This window comes from Notolepis coatsorum (genome assembly GCF_963971535.1).
Source record: "Notolepis coatsorum genome assembly, chromosome: 17".
In the NCBI taxonomy this organism is placed as follows: domain Eukaryota; kingdom Metazoa; phylum Chordata; class Actinopteri; order Aulopiformes; family Paralepididae; genus Notolepis; species Notolepis coatsorum.
This window is the reverse complement of record NC_140181.1, coordinates 38,883,582-38,909,867: the sequence shown is the minus strand read 5'-3', so window position 1 is coordinate 38,909,867 and position 26,286 is coordinate 38,883,582. Positions and strand designations below refer to the sequence as shown.

At 47.0% G+C, this 26,286-nt stretch overlaps 1 protein-coding gene across 1 annotated transcript in view; it reads left to right on the top strand.

The window, feature by feature from the left end:
* Positions 1-423: 423 nt before the first annotated feature.
* The window catches only part of igsf21b (immunoglobin superfamily, member 21b), a gene marked incomplete at its 5' end in the record, with an annotated part of 64,630 nt that continues 38,767 nt past the window's right edge, over positions 424-26,286 (top strand). The window contains 2 exons of the mRNA XM_084333426.1: positions 424-442; positions 19,701-19,813. Of these exons, the coding sequence (XP_084189552.1) occupies positions 424-442; positions 19,701-19,813 (132 nt within the window). The remainder of the gene's footprint in view (positions 443-19,700; positions 19,814-26,286) is intronic.

The following is a 26,286-nucleotide window of genomic DNA, read 5'->3' as shown; positions in this document are numbered from 1 at the left end:
TGAGATAATCTGTCTTGGAACAGACATGATTCTGTGTGTGTGTGTGTGTGTGTGTGTGTGTGTGTGTGTGTGTGTGTGTGTGTGTGTGTGTGTGTGTGTGTGTGTGTGTGTGTGTGTGTGTGTGTGTGTGTGTGTGTGTGTGTGTGTGTGTGTGTGTGCGTGTGCGTGTGTGTGTGTGTGCGTGTGTGTGTGGTGAGCTTGGCAAATGGCTGGCTGGCTCTCTGGATGAAAAACTACAAGGGTGGATTAAGGCAGAGGGGGAAAAATAATCTGTAGGCTTCAGGCTGATGTCAGGGTGCAGAGGCCAGAGCTGTGTGTCATCATCCAGATGCCCGTGTCTCCAACACTGTGGTCTTTAGCCAGCTAGCGTCTACCACATCGCTGGCTTCAGATCAACTGGAGGTCAAGGGCCAAAGGTGAACAATGGCGAGCCTAAGCCCAAGTACCGCAAGGCCAGGTGCATTAATACATGATATGGCGGCACGGCGCCATATGAATCACACCCGCTAATACTGTGGAGTGAGGAGGGAGAGAGAGGTAGTCGGTCTGTCCTCAAACGCCTGCACGGGAGGATTAGTCTGTATCTGAGTGGCTGCCCTACATGTGATCTTTCTACTAGTTCAGGAGGCGAGTTTAGCACACTGCCACAGGTCAGCTTAAAGCCAGGGTCACTTCACTGAAAAACAACGCTGATTTATTTTGCACATAAACTCACACATGTCCGCTCCCCAGGTTCTAAACTGTTTGCACACATTCATTTAGTTGGACAGTTATTGATCGTTAAGGAGTTTGAATATGGCCACCAGTGATGTCATCGGGGACACTGAATCCTTGTGTTGTGCTAATAACCGCTCAATGAAATTATGTAGATGAAGAAATAGAGTGTCCCTTTAAAGGAGGGAATGATGAACAACTCCTACCTCTCTAGTAGGGCCTATTGTTAACTGGTGTGCTGAGCTAAATATATCGTTGCTGGCAGAAGAAAACCTTGTATCTCCAAAAATCCAACTTTTCAGGAGATGAAAAAAACTACCTGGTTTTAACGTAATTGAACACCATGTCACAATAGTTGGTACAATGTCTTCATAAATAGTCAGTTACTTGCCGGTATCAATACATTCTTAATATTTTACTCTGATAAAGTTCAAATGGAGTTACATTTTTGTAAAACAAATGTTCTGAAAATATGGCTATGATAGGTTTTGTTATTATTTTTATTTATTTTTTTACTTTGACCAGTCACCTGGTTCTTCTTAGCGTTTATCGCTTTTTCTTCTCATTCATACTTGGTCAAGTTCGACCGACAGAAGCAGGCTGAAAGGGTTCAGATGGGGGGGTAGACACTCTGGGAAAGGCACGGCTGCCGTCCGGGATTCGAACGCGCTCAGCCCCAGATCCGCGCGAGCGCGGTTGTCCACGGCGCTGAAATAGCACTCGCGGTACGTGGTGAGCTACTGGAGCTCCCGAGGTTTTGTTATTCAACGATTCAAATGGCAGTAACGACGACAGAGTACAGCAACTTGCAATGGGTCTGGTCTACAAGATACACTACACCACTAAGATACCAATGTACATGTCGAAATACTTCCCAAAGGTCAGTAAATTCCACGACCACAACACCAGAGGGAGTTCCACAAATCATGTTCAACCCAGATTCGGCTCAAACAAGGGACTAAACACGTTTCGCAATTATGCCACAACAATGTGAAACGCCCTACCCACAGCCGTAAAATAATGTGAATCCCTACCCTCCTTCAAAACCGCTCTCAAAGAGCACCTACGGGTGGCTGCAATTAGAAACTGGCCCCGGTAAATGTCCAAACACCCCACCCCCCACCCAACCCCTTACAATGTACAGTTTCTTCCCCTTCGAATGTATATATTTTTCTTTTAAGATCTCTTTCTCTTAAACAGTACTGTATTGTGTATATGTCTTGTATGTCATAAATGTTCTTTATGAAACAGTACTGTATATCTGTATGTCATGTATGTCATAAATGTCTTGATGAATTGAAAATGGGGGACCCTGATGTAAACAAGACGAAAGTCCTTTTCTGGTCTGCATCCTTTTAACACTTTCAGCGCCAATCACGTAATATTACGTGTTTGCTCGCCAACCATTGAGCATATTACGTTTTTAGATAGTTTTTTCTTTTTTTCGATTTTAATATCCTATACACTCTCACGGACCTCAGTGTTATCATTGGAACTCATTCTGAGACCCCGAGAGTGCAATGCCGGCCGAATCCTGCTAGGTGGCAGTACCGCCTACCCTTTGAAACCTTATTTCACACTGCATGTTACATTTGATATGATCCGGGCAGAGAATTTAGACCCAGGCAAGTGAAACGCTTCATTTGAGCAACGTGATGCATATGTTGTGCCATTTCATGTCAGGGACCCGATGGACATCAATACTGGAAATCGCGATCAGACAATTGGAATATTCATTTTGGCATACCTCCTAGTAAAGGTAAGGACTATATGACATCAATCCTACTTTGATCCAACAATGATTTCACATCGATCACAGCGATCAACGTATGTAAAACGTATGCCGTTGCTGACGATCAGAGCATCAAAAAACGTACCTTTGATTTGGAAATAGTAACGTGTCCAGACGAGCAACGCAAACGACTTTAGCAAAATGCACACAGCGCTCCATAACGCAGCTTCCAGGAATTAGCCCGGATCACTCTGAAACTATACAATATTCACCACAGGATAACATGCAAACGTATACATGAAAACATTAACTCTTTTTTACATGTTGGACGAGAGATAGTGACTGTCAAATGAGCCATAGTATTGTTTCTATAGCTATAATATAGAATATAGATATAGCCCTCCAAACATCGTGACGCACAGTGAAAATGCCTATCTTTTAGCGTGGCCCATTGACTATAGGATGAGGATAATAGCTGGCGCTGAATGAGTTAACAATTGTTTGTATTGCGCCGTACTGTATTGTACCCATTCTGCAATCTGTTAATAAAGTTTTCAATCAATCAAAACATTGGAGACGCGTGTGCAGAAAGGGGCGGTTACGAGGTTTTGACAGACAGTTTTGAGGGCGAATAGAGTTACGAGGTTTAGACAGATGATCGGTTTAATGCTTTCCCATTGGTTAAGTTGTAAAACCACACACACATGGAGGATGATCGAATGAGTTGATTTATATAAAAAAAATGGAGTTACAAGGTTTTCTTCCGTCAGCGACAATATGTATGTATGTACAAATAAAAAGGTAATAACTGATCTGATTTGGTTTCCTGGCTACTGGCAAAAGTACAGAACATTGTCATTTGTAATTCTTGCTGAGTCACGTCTTCCCAGTGAGACGTCACACCTTGCATTCACAATACATCATCGTGGCCTTGTACCCAGTCACCTGATGGATAAAAACAGGATTTGTGGATGTACCAAGTGATGGCCACAGTGGCTCAGGAGGTAGAGCTGTCGTCTGGACGGAAGGTTCCCGGTTCGATTCTGGCTCCTCCCAGCAGTGTGTCAAAGTGTCGTTGAGCAAGACACTTAACCTCTAACTGCTCCCAATTAGCAGGTTGGCATCTTGCTTGGTGCCGTCGGTGTGTGAATGTGTGACTGAATGGGTGAATGTGAGGCATAAGTTGTAAAGCGCAGGTACACTTCTGTGAGGGATGACATTTTTTGAAAGTGATATTGAGGGGGGGGGGGGGGGGGTGTAGACAAGTGACAATGTTGTTGAGGGGGTGTGTGTAGACAAGTGACAATGTTGTTGAGGGGGGGTGTGTAGACAAGTGACAATGTTGTTGAGGGGGGTGTAGACAAGTGACGGTGTTGTTGAGGGGGGGTGTAGACAAGTGACAATGTTGTTGAGGGGGGGTGTAGACAAGTGACAATGTTGTTGAGGGGGGGTGTAGACAAGTGACAATGTTGTTGAGGGGGGGTGTAGACAAGTGACAATGTTGTTGGGGGGGGTGTAGACAAGTGACAATGTTGTTGGGGGGGGTGTAGACAAGTGACAATGTTGTTGAGGGGGGGGGTGTAGACAAGTGACAATGTTGTTGAGGGGGGGTGTAGACAAGTGACAATGTTGTTGAGGGGGGGTGTAGACAAGTGACAATGTTGTTGGGGGGGTGTAGACAAGTGACAATGTTGTTGAGGGGGGTGTAGACAAGTGACGGTGTTGTTGAGGGGGGGTGTAGACAAGTGACAATGTTGTTGAGGGGGGGGGTGTAGACAAGTGACAATGTTGTTGAGGGGGGGGGGTGTAGACAAATGACAGTGTTGTTGAGGGGGGGGGTGTAGACAAGTGACAATGTTGTTGAGGGGGGGGTGTAGACAAGTGACGGTGTTGTTGAGGGGGGGGGGTGTAGACAAGTGACGATGTTGTTGAGGGGGGGGTGTAGACAAGTGACAGTGTTGTTGAGGGGGGGGGTGTAGACAAGTGACAGTGTTGTTGAGGGGGGGGTGTAGACAAGTGACAATGTTGTTGAGGGGGGGGTGTAGACAAGTGACAATGTTGTTGAGGGGGGGGGGGTGTAGACAAGTGACAATGTTGTTGATAGGGGTGGGAATCACCAGGGCCCAAGAGTTCAACACTTTTTATCACAATCAGATCCGATCAGATTTTGAAATCCCATAGTTTGTGATCCAGGATCAGACAACTCAGCCAGAGAAATGGAGCAACATTAAAGGGAAATAAAGAGACCGTCGATGGCGGTCGATACCCCTCGCTCTGTCCATTTATATAATTAAATAATTACCTCCCCTACAGCCAACATGGCCTTCATGCCCCTAGCTGTCAAAATCTCAAGGTTTTAATGTTCGACTGCCCTCGCACACACGCCGCCGCACTTTTCTCTCGTCTGTCGGCTCCGGGCTGTGTTTCTCCCGATCATTCAGTACATTGTTGGAAAGTTGAATTTGCCGCCTTTCGATCATCACCACACTCAACCTATTGCATGCTTCAGGTCTCGAGTTACAAGACGAAATATCCGGCGAGCATCATTTGACAAGCCGTTCCGATGCTTTGGCAGTAGTTATGGTTTTGGAGCAAGCTAATAAGAGGTTGTGATATGTGGTGATGTCACCAGTGAGGCGAGTCTTTCTATACTTCCTCTCGGCCGCTCTCAGGACCAGTACGTCATATCTGTGTCAACAAAGAGATATACACTTGTGACTCGTCTCACATTCCCTGTTAATATGAATGTAAATTAATAATGTTTCATGTGTTGATGTGTGTGTGTTCACTGGAGGAAGCGTCATAGGCCACGCCCCAGTGGGCTCACTTGGCATTCCTATGGGGGTCACAGTGTCTGTGTCTCTCAGGGGCCGCATCCTTGGTTCCATTTGAAGACTGAATGTGTCACAGCGGCGCAACCAAAGCTGTCCCCTTTCCATGGCTCCTTCAAATGCGGCCAAGAAATGCAGCCTTCTTTTCCAGAATTTGGACGATATAACGGATGGATCCTTCAGGACAACCAAGTATCCCAGAATGTATTTCACAGTAACCAGCAGCGTTTGCGGAAGGCTGACAGCTGTTGTAATGTGCGATCTAGGACCATTATGTCACTTTATTAGGTTTTCATATTTTTTCAGGCCAGAAAGTAACCATTTCAATTCCCAATTATGTGGTCAGTTTATCCAAATAACGCCTATTTGGAAATTTTATACAATGTTTTCGTAGCTTTCACAGCTGTGTCTCCCCAGTTAGTAGCTAGATTAATAAGCAATAATCAAATAATCTGGATAAAATCGTTGCTTTATCCGTCTAATTCAGATGACACTCCATTGGCCATTCTGAGCCTCTCTTGGTCTATATATGGGTGTGTATAAATGTGTTCCGTGATGCAAGGACTTCTCCAGTCTGTACCAATTTTGGTGCCAAGAGGATTCCTCCTTTCAACTGGGTATGCATCAACCCCAGTCCTGTCGCAGATTAATAATTGGGGGGAACAGCTGGTGACGCAAATAGGAAATCCTCCGTAGGCCAGACCATCTCTCTTAACCACTTAAGCATCGGGCAAAAATGGGACTAGTTTTCTTCTTTTTTTTTATGATTGCATACCCAAAGTAATTAGCTATTTAGTTTATACTTATAGCACATGCATGAGTCTGGTCTCTTTTGAAACATAACATTCTGACGTTTCTTACACATTAAAGAAAAATCACTTTGAGTGCTAATGAAATAGAGTAACAGAGGTTTGAACACACTGAAGTAAAGGTTTTGTGTACTCACATCTCTTTTTACTGGTTGCCAGATGCCTGTTTTTAAGTTCTAGCTGAGAGGTTATTAGTTGTTATTAGCATTAGCTGAAAAGCTAGCTAGTTGGAACAACATCCGCTTTAACATTACATCAAATCAGATGATCGCCTGTCCTTTGTCGAGGACCTGACACTGGCCGTCTATCAACAATAATGCACCCACAGTGAATCGGATTCAAGCCAAGTAGCTACCAACTAGCGTCAGCCGACTAACGTTATCAAATGTCAATGTGAAGAACCTTGTGGGGAAGACGAGCTAGTAAACAAGGGTCAGCTAGCTTAGCTTGATAACAGTACCTTGGCTAAAGTTGGCCACAGTTGGGGCTATTCCTAATCCAGCAATAATGGCTGCAGACCTGCAAGCAAAGTACAGCAAATTGGCACAGGAGTATTCCAAGGTAAATAACTTTTTCTCCAGTAACGTTACATTGTCTTTCCATCTAGCTCACGTTAACTGGCTAACTTAAGTGTTGTCACTGACCGACCTCTCGCACACAGGCACGCAATTAATGACATGTTACCGGACAGCCATACCGGTGACAATGTTTAGCTTAGTAGTGCCGAAGGATAGGAGTCTGAGGCGGAGTCTCAAATGAGAATGTTGAATATTGATTGTGCATCGAAAATCACAACATACACCTGTCTCGTTACTAGCTAACTGAACCAGTGCCGACAGGATAGCAACAACGTATAACGTCCGTGCGGAACCAATGTTCCCAACAACAGTTCCGTGGGTGAATTATGTCTAATCACCACAAGCTAGTGATAGTATATTCCCATGATGTGTTTTGCCATACAACATGGCAAATGCCATAACTCATTGAGCACAGTTGTCAATTAATGATACTAATCTATACAATCACCTGTTGTTGAATAAATACCATTACTTTCTAGTTATTACAAAAAAAAAACAGTATTATGTAAAACAACAAATGCTTGCTTTATGCAGCCATTTAACACATGCATTGCAAATTTGCATCAAATTCAAAACAGAGTGATGCACAAAATAACTTAAAAGAAAATAATAATTTAAAACAATGAATAAAGTGTGCATGAAATAATAGGGGAAAGAAAATGTGAGGACTCACACCCCCCGCCCCGCCCCCCCTCTCTCTCTCACACACACACACACACACACACACACACACACACACTCTCCCATCTCTCTCTCTTGCCCCTTCCTCATCTTTCTCTCTCTCTCTCTCTCTCTCTCTCTCTCTCTCTCTCTCTCTCTCTCTCTCTCTCTCTCTCTCTCTCTCTCTCTCTCTCTCTCTCTCTCACACGCACACACACTTTGAGTCAGAAACAAACATATTATCAATGAGAGTATCAATAATACACCTGAGTGAAGTCTAGTAATTTTTTTTTTTAAAGAAATAACTAAAAATACATTTATTTTCTAAAAAGTTAATCGTGAGTTAAAAAAAACAGTGCTGCGTTAATACCGTGTTCACTTTGACAGCCTTAATATATATATATTTATATAATCTCTACCCATAATAGGAAGAGGCTCAGCCGATACTCCGAAAATGGCCAATAGTGGACAGGGCAGTAGTATTCAGGACTGTCGAAAGCAATCAAATAAAAGATTGAAGACCAAAACGGTCTAAGACCTGGGCAGGACCAAAAGATGTGAGAGAGATCAGTTTGTGAACTACTACAGCGGTCACAGTTGGAATTGGAGTCTGGGTAGATTTCAGCCAGTCTCGCTTTGCTGTAGTGTACTCTGTGACTGTGAAACACCTTCAGTTGTATTAAACTGAGTCGAGTGCAAGGGGAGGAAGAGTTGTGAACAAGTACTCCCACTCCACGCGGTCAAAGGCCTTCTCTGCATCCCCGCATCTACAGTAGAGATATAATTACCTCAGGAGGGAGAGAAGGACCTGAAGTGTGAATAACAAGATTCTAAGAATATTGGAAAAGGAGTGGTGACCTTTGATGAAGCCAGTCTGGTCTTCAGAAATAATCACCTTAGCGATAATTTTTCCATTGTTATTAATGAATGAGATGGACATCTGTGGGGTCTTTGTCCTTTTTAAGTAAGAGGGAAATGTTTGCTTGGGAGAGTGTATGTGGCAGTGACCCTTTCCTCAAGGACTCTGTAAACATTTCCATAAGAAGCAGAGCGAGCTTGCCACAAAACGTCTTATAAAACCCCGCCCCATAGCCATCCAGACTTGGTGTCTTGCCACTCTGCATACAATTGATAGCTTCTTTGATCTCGTTAATGTCCAATGGTCTGTCTAAATCCTTAGCCAGCTCCTGCAGGTCTATAGACAGGAATTCTAAGCCATTTAAAAGATTATCCATAGATATTCTGTCGGGAGGAGGTTCAGATGTGTAGAGAGAGGAGTAGAACGATTCAAAGACCTTGTTGAAGCTTGGAGACCATGTTGTTAGAGCTATCCCTTATCTGTGGAATCAGCCTGGAGGCTGCTCTGCGCTTGAGCTGATGTGCAGCCGACTGTTTTGTCTCCATACTCACGTGATAGACCACAGGAGTGGAACAGCAAACTTTCAGCTTTCCTCGTGGATAATAGATCGAATTCAGACTGTAACTCTAGTTTCTTTTTGGGGCGGCTACGTGGCGTCTGTTCGAGCCCAGCGCTCCACATTTGCTTTCAGTTTAGCTGGTCGTCCGTACTAATACACATTGGCCGTATTAGGGGGTGGGAAACTGATGGGTGGGGATCGGGCGTTGTGGACAGCGACTCCTACAGGTCGGTTGGTGCGCCTGCGCAGTAGAATCAGGAAGTGTCGGGGGCAGCGTGAGCCTCCTCGCCACTGAGAGATCGAGCTGCGCAGGTGAAAAGATGCGACTGCTGTTACCTCAAGTACCGGAGGGGACTTGTGCTATGTATGACTTAGTCCACATTGCAGCCGGCTTGTGGGAGGCAAGAAACAGCGTTCGTGAAAGGGGAGGGTTGAATTGGATGATACGAAATTGGGATGGGAGAAAATATAGAAAATGGGAGAAAAAGTGGATCAAAAAAAAACTCTAGTTTCTTTTTATATAGTTCAGGAGAAGGAAATGTAACTTTCCAACAATGTATTGGTTGATCGGCGAAAATGCAGCCCAGAGCCGACAGACAAGGGCAAAGTGCCGCGACGTGCACACGAGTGCGTGACGGCCCACTGTCGGGCCTTCCGATGCTTAAGATGTTAACAATACTTTGTTTAGCATTTGTGATCTATGAACACACCTTTGTAGACCGCATCCTTTGAAGGACCTGAATTGAGCCAGCTAGTGGCCATATCTGAAATCCCTCAGTATCTACACAATCAGACATTAGCTACTAACCCTACTACCCTCAGTACCTACACAATCAGACAGAAGTTACTAACCCTACTACCCTCAGTACCTACACAACCAGACATTAGCTACTAACCCTACTACCCTCAGTACCTACACAATCAGACAGAAGTTACTAACCCTACTACCCTCAGTACCTACACAACCAGACATTAGTTACTAACCCTACTACCCTCAGTACCTACACAATCAGACAGAAGTTACTAACCCTATACCCTCAGTACCTACACAATCAGACAGAAGTTAAGTTACTAACCCTATACCCTCAGTACCTACACAATCAGACAGAAGTTACTAACCCTACTACCCTCAGTACCTACACAATCAGGCAGAGGATACTAACCCTACTACCCTCAGTACCTACACAATCAGACAGAAGCTTCTAACCCTACTACCCTCAGTACCTACACAATCAGACAGGATACTAAGCCTACTACCCTCAGTACCTACACAATCAGACAGGATACTAAGCCTACTACCCTCAGTACCTACACAATCAGACATAGGATACTAACCCTACTACCAACACTATCCTTTTAAAACCTACAGTACTGTTCAGCAGGTTCACCCATTTCAGCTCCTATACTGTGCAGTAGGAAAGTAACGTTTTTGTCCGGCCTCTTGGTAGCTACAAAGACAGTACCATGGTAAATTATTTATACAATAGCTGGTACTAGGGCTGGGAGGTGCAAAGGTATGGATTTTTATTATACCGTCGTCCATGAATGTTACGAAGGATCAGATTAAACCGAATATATATATTTATTTATGGATATATATTGAATAGTATTTGTATATCGTTTGATATCCCTTGTATATTCCTTGTACATATACACGGAATATCCCTTTAGCCTACTATAGCCCATAATAGTTCATTCTCTTATTGGACAAAGGACCAGGCGCCAGGGGACCAGCCCCTGGCGTCAAGTTCAAAGGTACCGACGAGACATGTCCGTACTAGCCCCGGCTCCGCTCAGGGATACGGCTACCGAAATGAGAGTGGCACTATTTGTTCACCGTGCATATAAATATGGCGCAAGTAAATGTAGAAGTCCCTTACCCTTCTTCCCAACTTAGTAACAGAACGTGAAGCCTCACCCACGATACGACGTGCGGTGAAGTATGGCCTGTTTGGCCTTAGAATAGCATTGAGACCTCGTGCGAATTAATAACTGAATTGTCAGAGTTTGGCACTGTACCGTCGAGTGCGACGTAGTTCTATCAAGTAATAATAGTCTATCGTGTATGGTGCATCGTGCGGTTAGAGTTCTAAAGTGACCGGCATCTCCAACGCTTCCTCGTGTTATCTAGATTCTTATCCAGGCTGGGCCGACCACATGGCGCTTTCATCCGAGGAGATCTAGGCGAGGACCGAGGGACATGTACACTGGATTACCTACCCGACGACTGCTGAGCCCTATGCGGCTGGAATATATATTTGCTTTGGTACTGTGATTTGTGGAGCGGATAATCGCCGACGCCTGTGAGTGTTGGATTTACCCCCGAGAGGAGTCAAGTTGAGTCGGCGCTCAGAGAGACTGAGGTCGCCTAGCTTCTTCTTCATTGTGGAGCTACAGCCTACAAGAGAACCAAGGTGTATTCATCTGCGGATCAAGAGTCTATTGCACTGTCTTCTGTACTTGAAGTCTCCATAGATATCGTTGACCAGACGGTCTACTACCGACGGCTCTCCTACCCCCCCTACCGGCTTACAACCGGGAGGACCCCCTCCAGAATATCCCGCTATATCATTAAGTGTACCATAGATGTAATTCCCTAAGAGCCAGGTTGTATACTTGCTTCCTGCGTAACCAGAGATTGGACATTCAGTGTTGATTTGCCTACGAGTACTCATTTGCCTTACAAGTGCATTCAAATGATAAATGTAAGATAAATATTCTATGTACCTTTTGCTCCATTAAATATTTGATTATTACCTTTGACTGGAACCGATTTCATTGTGGAAAGTGTTCATCATATTTAGATATCGTGTACTGTATGGCCAGTAGTTAAAGTACATAAAGCGGTAGTGGTTTAATGATACCATACTTATCAATACAGTCAGGGAATTGTACCCCTCAGTTACAATTGGTCCTTCGAGCCGGAGGGTAATTAGTGTAATATTAATATAGTGGTATTAATATTGAAATGGCCTATGATGAACACTCCACGAAACGGTCCTCCTAAAGTAGAACGCCCGCAGCGTAGACGGCAGCCACCTCAGTACTTAGAGGATTACGCTGCCAGTATACTACCTAGCCTTCTACAAACGGTAAACGCGGTAAAAGTAGAAAGTAAAATTATGTCCGACCCTATCAACCAGGATACCCCGACCACAGAGGCCCTAGTGGGTTCTAATGTAACTGACCAAGCTCACGGTGGGGACCAGGAGGGAACTGACACGACTTTACCCCCCGCCAAGACCGAAGAAGTAGTCTCCGGAGAGCTCCGGGAGGAAGACAACCCTCCAGAGATGGAACTCTGCACGGAACAAGATGAGGAGAGCGCCGAGGAGATAGAGCTCCAGGACTCCCCGCAGGAGAACGCATCCCCAACGAGTACTGCCAGGAGCGGATCACCTCAACCAGCGTCTTCCCCCAGCGAGGCGGACAAGATGCTGGCACAGGCGTTCCTCGCCAGCCTAGCAGCCTCCACAGAGCGCGATCGGCTCCAAGCACAGACGCTCAGTGAGCGCGAACATTCTACTATGGAAAGAGAACGCATTCAAGCGCAGCAACGGAGCGACGAAGAGCGTATACGTCTGTAGATGAGACGCCTTCAGACGGAAGAGAATATGGCAAGAGACCGGGCCGACACCCAGCGTGCCGCTGCCGGTGCCCAAAGAGAAGCAGAGCGCGACATCGCTCTCACCAAGCGCGAAGCCGAGCGCGACCGATTACAAGCGCAGCTAATGGAGCAGCTGATCGCCAGGGCAACACCCCCTCCCTCCACAATGGGTTCCAGGGCCTCGTCAAGACACGGGTCAAGGGCACCCTCCCCTAACCGATTAAGCGACCCTGAGCCCGACCACCAGAGAGAGCCTATACCCCCCTCCGAACTCCTTCCCCGACTGGTCCCAGTGAGACCCAGCTACAAGGAAGGAACGGCGTACACCGCGGAGAGGCTAAATAGACGACTACAGGATCTAGATGACCTGACAGAGGAAGAAGAGGGAGAGGAGGAGAGTCAAGCCCGACAGCAGCACATTACTCCACAGGACCAGGAGGTCCAGTACAGCCCAGGCTATACCCCCGCGGCTCTGCGCTACAGACCCCCGACTCTATTCACGGGTGAGCATGACGCACGACCAGTCCCGAGGAATAGCACCTGGACCAGCGGGCCATGGTACCCTGCCGGTACCAGCCCACCGAGAGGCGTAAGAGGAGACTCGCCTAGGAGGCCTCTCTTCCAACGCTCACCGATGTGCCAGCCATCCACGGCGTCATACATTGGCACACCGACGTTTCCAGACTTCACCCATGAGAACCGAGCACAGTACACGGAGCTACGGATGTGCTTAGAGACAATGATGGTGGATGTAGCTGATGAACGCCACAAGTATGCTATCCTATTGAAGCACCTGAAAGTGCCCAGAGCGCACAACATAGCGCTAGCTTATGCCACCTCTACGACCCCATACACCGCGGCTCTAGCAGCACTAGACCAAAGATATGGACGTATATGGGATTACGTAATACAAGAGATAAGGCATATTGACCGCCTACCCCCAGCAACAGACAATCGCTCACTAGACGACCTGTCTATCAAAGTACAATCCCTGGTAGGGATGCTGGGGGCGCAACGAGAAAAGGGTATGCACGAACTATACGCAAACTCGAATGTCGAGAGGATTTTAGAGAAGCTGCCGCCCGCCCGACAGGAGCGCTTCAGGCGGCAAAGAGACCACCGTGATCCTAACGGTCCCGAGCCATCCCTCCTAGACCTAGCCGACTTCCTGGCGAGAGAAGTCAGCAGCCTACGGTTGGATACGTTCGTGCGGAGCACACCAAGCTCCAGAGAGGGACCTAGGAGAGCAAACGATGGCCGAAGATCGGTGACTGTCATGCACCAATCAGAATCAGTACCGAGCAGCAAGAACCACAGTACCCCCTCGATGAAAGAGAAGTGGAAGATGGTGTGCCCGTACTGCGAAAAGGAACACTGGTTGTCACAATGTGACCTGTTCAAGAAGATGACCGCTGAAGAAGTGAGTCACTGGATAAAGTCCAACAGGCGCTGTTACCGATGTGCGCGCAGTCACATGGCAGCCGAGTGCCGCCTAAAGAAGAGGTGTAGTCGGTGTGACGGAGCCCACCTAGATGTCCTACACGACAGTAACAGAAGAAAGCCTGCACCATCCAGCAGCACAAAGGCAAGTGTTATGTACATTGACCCCGCTAGCAGCGGGGGCGCCCAGGTGCTCTTAAAGGTGGTCCGCGTAACACTGAGTTACCAAGATAAGGTCATGGACACTTACGCCGTCCTTGATGACGGGTCAGAGAAGACCCTTCTCCTCGCGTCCGCTACGGCCCAGCTGGGGCTGCGGGGGAGCGAAAACCAGATGACGATTCGGACAATAAGAAGAGATCTAAAGACGATAAAGGGCGAGGAATGTCTCCTTCACTATCGCAGCAAGCGGGCAGCCAGAGAGACGGTATAGGATTACTAATGCTTTCACCAGCCAAGAAATAGGACTATCGCAGTACACCTACCCCATCGCCAAGCTGATGGATAAATATGTGCACCTGCGTCAACTACCTATCCCGCTCATAGACGGTGCCACCCCGACCCTGCTGATAGGCTCCGACCATGCAGACCTCATAGTCCCGATAGACCGGGTCCATACAGGACCCAGAGGTTGTCCTGCAGCAGTCGAGACCCGCCTAGGATGGACACTACAAGGCCCCCTCGCCAAGTCTCTTAACCGAACAGCAGCCACTAGCTGCCTCCAATCCAGAGTGACAGAAGAAGACACTACTCTCCTGCAGCATGTCGAGAGGCTATGGACACTAGAGACAATGCCCTTTAAGAACGAAAAGAAAGACATTCGTTCTAAGGAAGATATTTACGCTATAGCCCTCCTCGAGCAAGGGACAAAGAGAGTCACAGTCAACGGAGTGATGAGATACGCAACTCCACTCCTGAGGCGAGAGGGAATGCCCACCTTTCACGCCACAAAAGAAGCGACGGAGCGGTATCTATTGAACACAGAGCGGCGCCTAGCCAAAGACCCCGCTCAAGAGGCTGTGTACCGCGCTGAGATTAACAAGCTAATCACAGCGGGACACATAAAGAAAATTGACATTAAAGAGGCCGATCAGACGACCGAATCATGGTACGTGCCGCACCACAAGGTCCACCACAACGGCAAGGATCGTATTGTGTTTAACTGCAGCTACCAGATCGGATCACAAAATCTGAATAAAGAGCTCTTGCCCGGCCCAACACTCGGCCCCTCTCTACTAGGCGTGCTACTACGCTTCCGCCAGGACAAGGTGGCTATCAGCGGCGACATCAAAGGGATGTTCCTGCAGGTGAGACTAGTGGAGGAGGACAAGCCCCTGCTGCGGTTCCTATGGAGAGAGAGGATCGGAGATGAGCACCCAACCATCTATCAATGGGAAGTCCTCCCTTTCGGAACCACATGCAGCCCATGCTGTGCTACGTTTGCACTACAAAAACACGTCGCAGAGGACCCAGCAGCAGATGAAGAGGTCCGACAAAGTGTGACAAATAGTTTCTACGTGGACAACTGTTTACAAAGCGTCTCGACGCCAGAAGAAGCCGAGGCTCTTCTACTCAAGCTCCGCGCCTCCCTGATCAAAGGCGGCTTTGATCTCAGGCAGTGGGCCAGCAGCGACCCGCAAGTATTGCGCAGCCTCTCCCCCGAGGACAAGGCAGCGAGCAGCGACACCTGGATGGCGACCATCCCAGGAGAAGCCCAAGAAATGACACTAGGACTAGTCTGGCGCTTCAAAACAGACTCGCTCCATTATAGACACAAACCCCTGACCAAGGAGCAGGGAAGGTCGACGGCAATACCGACCACCAGACGGAGTGTATACAGAACACTCGCCAGACAATATGACCCGTTGGGATGTATTCTACCTTACACCACCAGGGCAAAGATGATTGTAAGAGCGCTATGGGACAAGGACCAGGGCTGGGACGATCCCATACCCGAACACCTTGCATCCACATGGAGAGAGTGGGAGACGGAACTCCGCTCACTCCCAGGTGTTAACATACGCCGCAGCTACTTCCCACCCACAGTGAGGCCAGAGACATGCAAGATGGACCTGCACGTATTCAGCGACGCCTCCGAAGTAGCCTACGGTTCGGTGGCCTACTTGCGTGCCCGAGAGGAGGGAGGAGAAATACATACTGCTTTCATCCTGGCTCGCTCAAGAATAGCCCCACGAAAGCAACAATCTATCCCGCGTCTAGAGCTCTGCGCAGCCCTAGCAGGAGCGCAGCTCGCCACGTTAATCCAACGTGAACTCACCATCCCGGTGCAAAGAACAATCTTGTGGTCAGACTCCACGACAGTACTCACATGGATCCGGTCTGATTCGTGCAGATACAAGGTCTTCGTGGGAGTCAGAGTCACCGAGATTCAAGAGTTAACAGAAGTAGCGAGCTGGAGGTATGTGGACACCAAACACAACCCAGCTGACGTCATCACCCGGGGAATGTCCCTGGATGACCTCACCCGTCACAACCTCTACAGTGACGGACCAGAGTTTCTCAAGCTCCCCGAAGAAGAGTGGCCTACACCCACCCCACGGGAGGCGAGTAAAGAGGAGGCCGAAAACAAGAAACCTATGTTCTGTGGATTGAACACACTCGTCTCCACAGACCCCGACATAGACGATTGCCTCACCCTACAGAGTGCGCAGCTAAAGACATTTCTGTGGCACCACCCAGAGGTTCAGCCCACGACTGACATTTCAGCAGCTGACTACGAAGAAGCAGAACTTCTTCTACTACAACGAGCCCAGAGAGACTCGTTCCCCGATGAGCTAGACTGTCTACAGGGAGCAAAGCCCGTCCCATCAGACAGCAGACTGCTCCACCTAGCCCCCGAGAGCGACGCCCATAGTCTCATCAGAGTGGGTGGTCGTCTGCGGAGAGCCCCAGACTTACCGGATGACGTCAAGTACCCGATAGTCTTGAACAGCCGACACAAGGTCACAGAGCTGATCATAAAGAAATACGACGAGGATGTGCACCACGCAGGGGCAGAGAGAGTCTTCGCGGAGATCAGACGTCGTTATTGGATACTGCAAGGGAGAGAAGCAGTGCGGCGCTTCCAGCGAACCTGTCTAGACTGTCGTAAGTGGCGAGCCCAGCCCAGTATACCCCGGATGGCTGACCTACCTCCCTGTCGCCTCCGACTCGGCGACAAGCCTTTTCACTCCACCGGTATGGACTGTTTCAGCCCGCTGTATATAAAGAAAGGAAGAGGAACCGAGAAGCGGTGGGGTATTGTATTCAAATGCATGACCACCAGAGCGATACATATCGAACTCCTTCCAACCATGAGCACAGACTCATTCCTTATGGCCTCCCAAAGATTCACATCACGGAAAGGAAAACCGTCTACATTATTGTCTGATCACGGGACAAACTTCAAAGGCGGAGAAAGAGTGCTGAGAGAGAGCTTCCAAGCTATGGGCCCAGAACTTAAGACCCACCTCGCTCCATCCCAGATTGACTTCCAGTTTAATCCCCCGAACGCACCTCACTTCGGTGGAACTTGGGAACGAGAAGTACGTTCTATAAAGACAGCCCTGTACGCCGTGCTTGGGGCCCAGACCGTGGCGGAAGAAGTCTTAATGACAGTCCTCACGGAGATCGAGGGAGTATTGAACTCAAAGCCCCTCGGTTACGTCTCAAGTGATGTAGCAGATGTCGACCCAGTCACCCCCAACACACTCTTGATGGGGCGGCTGGACCCCGCGCCACCCCAGACAATGTACAGGCCTGAAGAAGCGAACGGCCGAAGAATGTGGAGGTACAGTCAAGTATTGGCTGACAAGTTTTGGAACAGCTTCCTACTCCACTACCTACCGTCTCTACAGACCCGCCAGAAATGGGTGAAAGAGAGAGACAATTTGACAGAAGGAACAGTCGTCATGATTATCGACCAGTCACTACCCCGAGCTATGTGGCCGGCTGGCCGCGTAAGCAAAGTGATCACCGGTGCCGATGGAAAGGTCCGAGCAGCTGAAGTGCTCGTCCAAGGGCGGACCTACACCCGACCCGTGGCGAGGCTAATAGAACTGCCAAGGCTCCCCGATACTATCGATGACGACCATGACCCCATGACTTTGTGAACTGACTGACCCTCACAGCGGACATTGAGTAGTGGACAGTGCGGTTAATCTGTCTCTGCTTAGCTAATTAGGTGGGACTAATTAGGGGGCGGCTGTTACGAAGGATCAGATTAAACCGAATATATATATTTATTTATGGATATATATTGAATAGTATTTGTATATCGTTTGATATCCCTTGTATATTCCTTGTACATATACACGGAATATCCCTTTAGCCTACTATAGCCCATAATAGTTCATTCTCTTATTGGACAAAGGACCAGGCGCCAGGGGACCAGCCCCTGGCGTCAAGTTCAAAGGTACCGACGAGACATGTCCGTACTAGCCCCGGCTCCGCTCAGGGATACGGCTACCGAAATGAGAGTGGCACTATTTGTTCACCGTGCATATAAATATGGCGCAAGTAAATGTAGAAGTCCCTTACCCTTCTTCCCAACTTAGTAACAGAACGTGAAGCCTCACCCACGATACGACGTGCGGTGAAGTATGGCCTGTTTGGCCTTAGAATAGCATTGAGACCTCGTGCGAATTAATAACTGAATTGTCAGAGTTTGGCACTGTACCGTCGAGTGCGACGTAGTTCTATCAAGTAATAATAGTCTATCGTGTATGGTGCATCGTGCGGTTAGAGTTCTAAAGTGACCGGCATCTCCAACGCTTCCTCGTGTTATCTAGATTCTTATCCAGGCTGGGCCGACCACATGGCGCTTTCATCCGAGGAGATCTAGGCGAGGACCGAGGGACATGTACACTGGATTACCTACCCGACGACTGCTGAGCCCTATGCGGCTGGAATATATATTTGCTTTGGTACTGTGATTTGTGGAGCGGATAATCGCAGACGCCTGTGAGTGTTGGATTTACCCCCGAGAGGAGTCAAGTTGAGTCGGCGCTCAGAGAGACTGAGGTCGCCTAGCTTCTTCTTCATTGTGGAGCTACAGCCTACAAGAGAACCAAGGTGTATTCATCTGCGGATCAAGAGTCTATTGCACTGTCTTCTGTACTTGAAGTCTCCATAGATATCGTTGACCAGACGGTCTACTACCGACGGCTCTCCTACCCCCCCTACCGGCTTACAACCGGGAGGACCCCCTCCAGAATATCCCGCTATATCATTAAGTGTACCATAGATGTAATTCCCTAAGAGCCAGGTTGTATACTTGCTTCCTGCGTAACCAGAGATTGGACATTCAGTGTTGATTTGCCTACGAGTACTCATTTGCCTTACAAGTGCATTCAAATGATAAATGTAAGATAAATATTCTATGTACCTTTTGCTCCATTAAATATTTGATTATTACCTTTGACTGGAACCGATTTCATTGTGGAAAGTGTTCATCATATTTAGATATCGTGTACTGTATGGCCAGTAGTTAAAGTACATAAAGCGGTAGTGGTTTAATGATACCATACTTATCAATACAGTCAGGGAATTGTACCCCTCAGTTACAATGAATGATATATAATATTGTAAAAAAAAAAAAAATTATACTCTATATTTTGGTTTATATTTTTATTATAATGTTGGGGCAGTATTAAAAAGTAAAATTGTCATTGAAATGAAAGTATTCCATGATGAAGACATCAAAAATGTGTCATCATATTGTAATTTGTACTGGAAAACTAAATACCGTCAAAAGTAAGATAAGGTGGCCATATCGACCAGCCCTAGCCGGTACCATGGTAAAACTTAAATCACCATCAAAACTACCACGATACTCGTTTGTAAGGGAAGTGATAGAATGCAGTGAGATAACACATTCCTTTTTTTCTTTTTCTTTTTCTGTTTCCTTCAGGTTATTTAACTGTGGCTATTGAGCCTCTCCCTCCTGTCGTCATCGGGGACACAGTTACGCTCAAGTGCAACTTCCGCACGGACGGCAACCTACGAGAGATCGTGTGGTTTCGGGTGAGCGCGCAGGTGAACTATGTTACCGGTTTTACAGCTGATCAGACATAATAGTCTAGATATACAGGGTGTAGTCCAGGTGTACCAGCTCTTTCATCCACCAGTCTACTGTGATCAGTGTGTAGCCTGAACCATCTTGTACGTGAACGCTAGGACAGAGGAATCACTATTGTATTATTTTAGTCCGCATGGACCCTAATGGATTCCGGTCTGTGTCTGGTATATCTGGACTATGTTTGAGTCTTTATGGTCGGGTCATTATGTGTTTCTTCAACAGTTGTTCCAGTTTTCTTTTTTTTGTTAAGGTTATTTTGCCTAAGGGTCTCAGTATACTTGCTTTTAACCATGTGTACTGCATTGTTCACATAATTGCCTGTGTATTATGTTGCGTGTACCTGGAGGATTGAAAAGTATATCCACTAGGGGGCAGATCAGAGCTGAACCCCCCTGGCAGACACATAATTATATACAGTAGAAGAAGAATATCTTCCTTGTGAACTATAGACCACTGCACTTCCACATGTTACATTGAGCTCATGGGAGAGAGAGCGGGGGGAGAAAATGAATGAATGTGGATGAGAGCCTTGACATTAAGTGGTTGTAGCTACGGCTGTGGGGGTGCTGGAGACATGATCCAATAGACTTTTATACGCCTGAGTCTCCTGAATACGGAGAGACCAATCCCAAGTCGATTGGTGCTTGCTCGGCCGAGATATAGTCTCTTTTCCGCACCTACTCCCGAACTCTGCATGCGCAGATTGATAAACCTAGATCTCTGGACAATCCAGAGTAGGTGTCGCGCTAACCCTTTGAGAAGCTTTGTGGTCCGGGCTTGAAATTTCCATAAATGTGTCCATATAAATCTATTTAGTTAGATCCAACACTGTCTGAATGTATCTTGTGGTTATTATCAATTTCCTAACACACCAGTGACTATGAGTGACTCTGCTTTAATTCAATATATATATTGTATTAAAAAATATGCACACCGAGCCACTAAAGGTGTGCAAATCGTCGGTGGGCAAATCGACCTCAAGAGGGCCCACATGTGGGCCCCTGCTTGCTAAGAGGTTTTAAATTCATAATTTTGGTGGTGTACCGCTCCAACGAGAGAGAGAGAGAGAGAGAGAGAGAGAGAGAGAGAGTCAGTCTGACATACTGGTGAGCAACACCGGCGCCCCCCAAGGAACTGTGAACCCTTCCTCTTCACCCTCTATACCTCAGACTTCTACCACAACTCAAGCGGGTGCCACCTGCAGAAGTTCTCTGACGACTCCTCCATCGTAAGCTACATCACCGATGACGATGAGGAGTATAGAGCCCTCGTGGAGAGCTTTGTGGGGTGGAGCGACAGCAACCACCTCCAACTCAACACCAGTAAGACCAAGGAGCTGGTGGTGGACTTCCGGAGGGGCAAGAAGAGGCCCCCCCCCCGATTCCCATCACCATCCGAGGGGAGGAGGTGGAGGTGGTGGAGTCATATAAGTTCCTTGGGGTACACCTGAACAATAAACTGGACTGGTCGGACAACACCGAGGCCCTCTACAGGAAGGGACAGAGCAGGCTGTTCTTCCTGAGGAGACTCGGGTCCTTCAATGTTTGCAATAGACTGCTGCAGTCATTCTACCAGTCTGTAGTGGCCAGCATCCTCTTCTATGCTGTGGCATGCTGGGGGGGCTACATCAACTCGAGGGACACCAACAAACTGAACAAGCTGGTGAGGAAGGCTAGCTCAGTGGTGGGAGTCCAGCTGGTCAGACTAGAGGTGATGGCAGAGAGGGGGATGAGAAGGAAGATGGCTGCTATCCTGGAGAATCCCTCAAGATGAAAAGCTTTCTCACTAACCATCCGGGGTCGAATCCGAGCACGATTGCCCCAAAATTAGTGTGATGAGAACACTCCACTCCGTCACCGGGGACGCTGATTCGCTCCATGCCGGGACCACTTGAAAAGGTGTTTTTGGGAGCAAATCAGCGTCCCCGGCAACAGAACGATCGCAGATGTGCAAACAAACTGTACCAAAACACGGAAGAGGCTTGCTGTAACAAGTGGTTCTGTTGGTGCTAACCTGCTTGCCCAGAATAGAGTAGTATTCATACTTCAATTTAAAAATATTATTTAGGTCCGTTTGGGATTGTAATCTGTAAAACTGCTCCAACGAGGGAAGCTGTCTTTCAATTCAGCCGAGCGTTTACGTCTCTCTCTCTCTCTCAGTCAAGAGAGCACTCGCAAATATCACTGTGAACCTGCTGCAAATATATATTGTTCAAGCTCCCATGTGCGCCCGTATTCCGATCCGTGCAATAATATTCACGGGGGTATGTCTCGTCATGTGAAACAAGTTCCCAATGCATTGTCCCGTGGGATTAGGTGCATAGGTGCATACCGCCACCTGCTGTATTGGGGTGTTGCTCCCTCATGTGTGCTCGGGGACAAAACAAGATTGGTAGTGAGGAAGCAGGCCAGAGGGGGGAGTGGGAAGGGGGGGCTATCGCTCTCGAGGACGGAACGGACCAACCGTTCCTAATGAGAAAACGCCCTTAGACTCATACCCCCCCGACACTCAACTAACCGCCTCGGCCAGTCCTTCATACCAGCGGCCATCAGGCTCCACAACAGTGGGCAGGGACTGCTTCCAGACATCCAACTACAACTACTAGGAACCTAAAAAGGACAATAACACTACCTTATGCATACTGCACCTTATGTGAATACTATATATTTCAGTTAGTTAGTTAGTTAATTATATTGACTTGTTACATTGTTTACACTGCTTGTTTTTACTACCTCCATGCTGCTATGATGCCTGAATTTCCCCAAAGGGATCAATAAAGGAATATCTTATCTTATTCAAGAGATTTATTTGTCATGTACATACACAAGACATGTAGTGAAAGGTGGCCATGCCTGCCTCGATTGTGCAAAAATACAAATAATAAATAAAATAGATAATAAAATATACATGCTAAAAGTAATATGAATAAAATACAATACAATGCTAAGCTTAAGAATGAAGGTACTATACAATAATTATGTTTCTTAAAGTGAATTTTTTTGTAGTGTGTGTGAGAGGGTGCAAGTGAGGATGTGTGGTGTGTGTTTAAGTTTAAGTTTTGTGTGTGTGTGTGTGTGTGTGTGTGTGTGTGTGTGTGTGTGTGTGTGTGTGTGTGTGTGTGTGTGTGTGTGTGTGTGTGTGTGTGTGTGTGTGTGTGTGTGTGTGTGTGTGTGTGTGTGTGTGTGTGTGTGTGTGTGCTTGTGTGTGGAGAGATCAGTGTTCAGTGTTCTGATGGCCTGAGTGAAGAAGCTGAGTCTGAGTCTCTCTGTTCTTGCTGTATTCGGAGGCGCTTGCCTGACCGCAGCAGCTTGAACAGGACATTGTTGGGTGGTGAGGGTCCTTCATTATTCTGCAGCCTCTGGATTTGCACCTCCTGTTGTATAAGTCCTGCAGGGGTGGTGGTGCAATACCCTAGTACGCTCTGCTGAGCACACCACTCTCTGTAGAGCCTTCCTGTCCTGGGCACGATCAGCTCCTTGGTCTTACCAATGTTCAGGAGTAGGCTGTTATCCCGGCCCCAGAGTGCCAGGACATCAACCTCCTCCCGGTAGGCCTTCTCATCAGAGAGAGAGAGAGTCCCATACCAATATGAACTGTCCCATACCCATAGGAATTGTCCCATACCAATATGAACTGTCCCATACCCATAGGAATTGTCCCATACCAATAGTCAAGTCAAGTCAAGTCAAGAGTTTTTATTTGTCACGGCATACAAGCATACAGTGAAATGCGGGGGGTCATGCTCGCAGCGATTGTGCAATAATACAAGTAATAAGAATAGGAATGAGAATAAGACATTTGTGCAATAATACAAGTAATAAGAATAAGACATAACAGGTATAATGTACATACATTTTTACAAAAAGCATGGTAAGACATGCTAAGGTCCTGCGATAGTGCAATACAATGTTAGCTACGGATGAGGCACTGGGTCTTATGTACACTACTATACAATGCTATACTATACAATCTACAGTTATACTATGTGTCCTTATGCTAACTTGATCTATTTACTATACAAGAACCACTCCCGTTAATCTTTTTTATAAAAACCTACTTAATTGTGTAAAGTGACCATTGAGTGTGAGCGTGTGCAGCATGTGTGTGTGTGTGTTCATGCTAAAGTGACTGTTAGTGTGTGAGCGTATACAGTGTGTGTGCTCATGTGTGCTTGTGTGTGGAGAGTTCAGTGTTCAAGACTGATGGCCTGGGGGAAGAAGTTGAGCTGAAGTCTCTCTGTCCTAGTTGCTGGTGTTCGCAGGCGTTTGCCTGACCGCAGCAGCTTGAACAGGCTGTTGTTGGGGTGGTGAGGGTCTTTCATTATTCTGCAGGCTCTGGATTTGCACCTCTTGTTATATTCATTCAATCTTTATTTATACTCGATAATACACTGAGTAATTAAACTCATTTACAGTGCCGTCGAGATGTTACATACACAAGTGTCACAGTGTGTTCATAAATATAAAGACATCAGACAATCAGAATAATTGAGAGCACATTTTAAAATACATTAAAAAAAATTATAAAAGATCTTTTAAAAAGAATAAAATAGCTCAAAATTAAAACAGAGGTAATAATTTAAAAACAATTACATATTGTGGTGACCTGATTGGTCATTAAGGTTCTAAACCGACCCATAGACACTAGAGTGTCTAGTTTCAGTGTTTCCTGCAGGGTATTCCATGATGTAGGGGCAAAAAAGCCAAAAGCAGATCTACCAAGTTCAGTACAAACTCTAGGCACTCTAAGTGTAAGCCAAAAACTGGATTGTGTACGACAGTGGTCCATTCCAATAAAGAACTAATATAATTTGGACAATCTCTAATTATGGCTTTATAGATAAAAAGATTGCAATGCAACTTACGTCTCTCTGCCAGAGAGGCCCACCCGACCTTATTATATAGGATACAATGGTGAGTACCATAACTATCACCTGTGATAAATCTAATGGCTGAATGATAAACAGAGTCTAAGGGCTTAAGAGTGGAAGCCGCTGCGTGTCTATAAATCACATCTCCGTAATCCAAAACAGATAGGAACACTGCTTCAACAACTCTCTTTCTACTAATCATAGGGAAGTTGGCTCTATTTCTATACAAAAACCCAATCTTTTTCCGTAATTTACTGGCGAGAAAACGCCCACATGATATTTAAATGTAAGTCCTTCATCAATCCAAATACCAAGGTATTTGTATTCTGAAGTTATATAAGACCTGCAGGGGTGGTAGTGCAATACCCGTAGTACGCTCAGCTGAGCGCATCACTCTCTGTAGGGCCTTCTTGTCCTGTGCCTTGCTGTTTCCATACCAGGCAGTGATGGTTCCAGTCAAGATGCTCTCTCTACAGCTCCGGAGTAGAAGGACTGGAGTATCTTCCCCGATACTCTGAACTTCCTTAACTGTCTCAGGTGGTAGAGGCGCTGCTTCGCCTTCTTTACGACTGAGTCTATGTGTGTTGTCCATGTCAGGTCTTCTGAGATGTGGACCCCCAGGTACTTGAAGCTGCTCACCCTGTCCATGGTAGCCCCGTTTATCCACAGTGGTGTGTGTGTCCCCTGCTGTGTTCTCCTAAAATCCACGATCAGCTCCTTGGTTTTACCAATGTTCAGGAGCAGGCTGTTGTCCTGACACCAGTGTTCCAGTGCATCAACCTCCTCCCGGTAGGCCTTCTCGTCGTTGTCAGAGATCAGCCCCACCACCACTGTGTCGTCTGCAAACTTCACTATGGAGTTGGAGCTGAACTTGGCCACACAATCATGTCTGTATAGTGAATACAGCAGGGGGCTCAGAACACAGCCCTGGGGGGACCCGATACTCAGGGTGATGGTGTTGGAGGTCTGACCCCCCACCCTGACCGCCTGGGGCCTTTCACTCAGAAAGTCCAGTATCCAGGCGCTCAGAGCGGAGCTCAGACCCAGCTCAATCAGCTTGTCCACCAGTCTGGTGGGGACTATGGTGTTGAACGCTGAGCTATAGTCAATGAACAACAGTCTCACATAGCCCCCCTTTTGGCAGTCTAGGTGAGAGAGGGTGCAGTGCACTACTTGAGAGACCGCATCGTCAGTGGACCTGTTTGGCCTGTATGCAAATGGCAAAGGGTCCATATCACTGGGTAGGGAGGCACAAATGTAATCCTTAACCAGCCTCTCAAAACATTTCATGACCACAGAGGTGAGTGACACCGGTCTGTAGTCATTAAGACCTGTTGGGGAGGATTTCTTTGGTACCGGTATTATAGTGGACACCTTGAAGCAGGCAGGGACCACGGACTCAGCCAGGGATAGATTAAATATGGTGGTGAACACTGGGGCTAGCTGGTTAGCACAGGACTTAAGTATACGTCCTGTTATCCCATCTGGGCCAGCTAGCTGCCTTTCTGGTGTTCACCCGCATAAATGCTCTTCTCACACTGTGTTCTG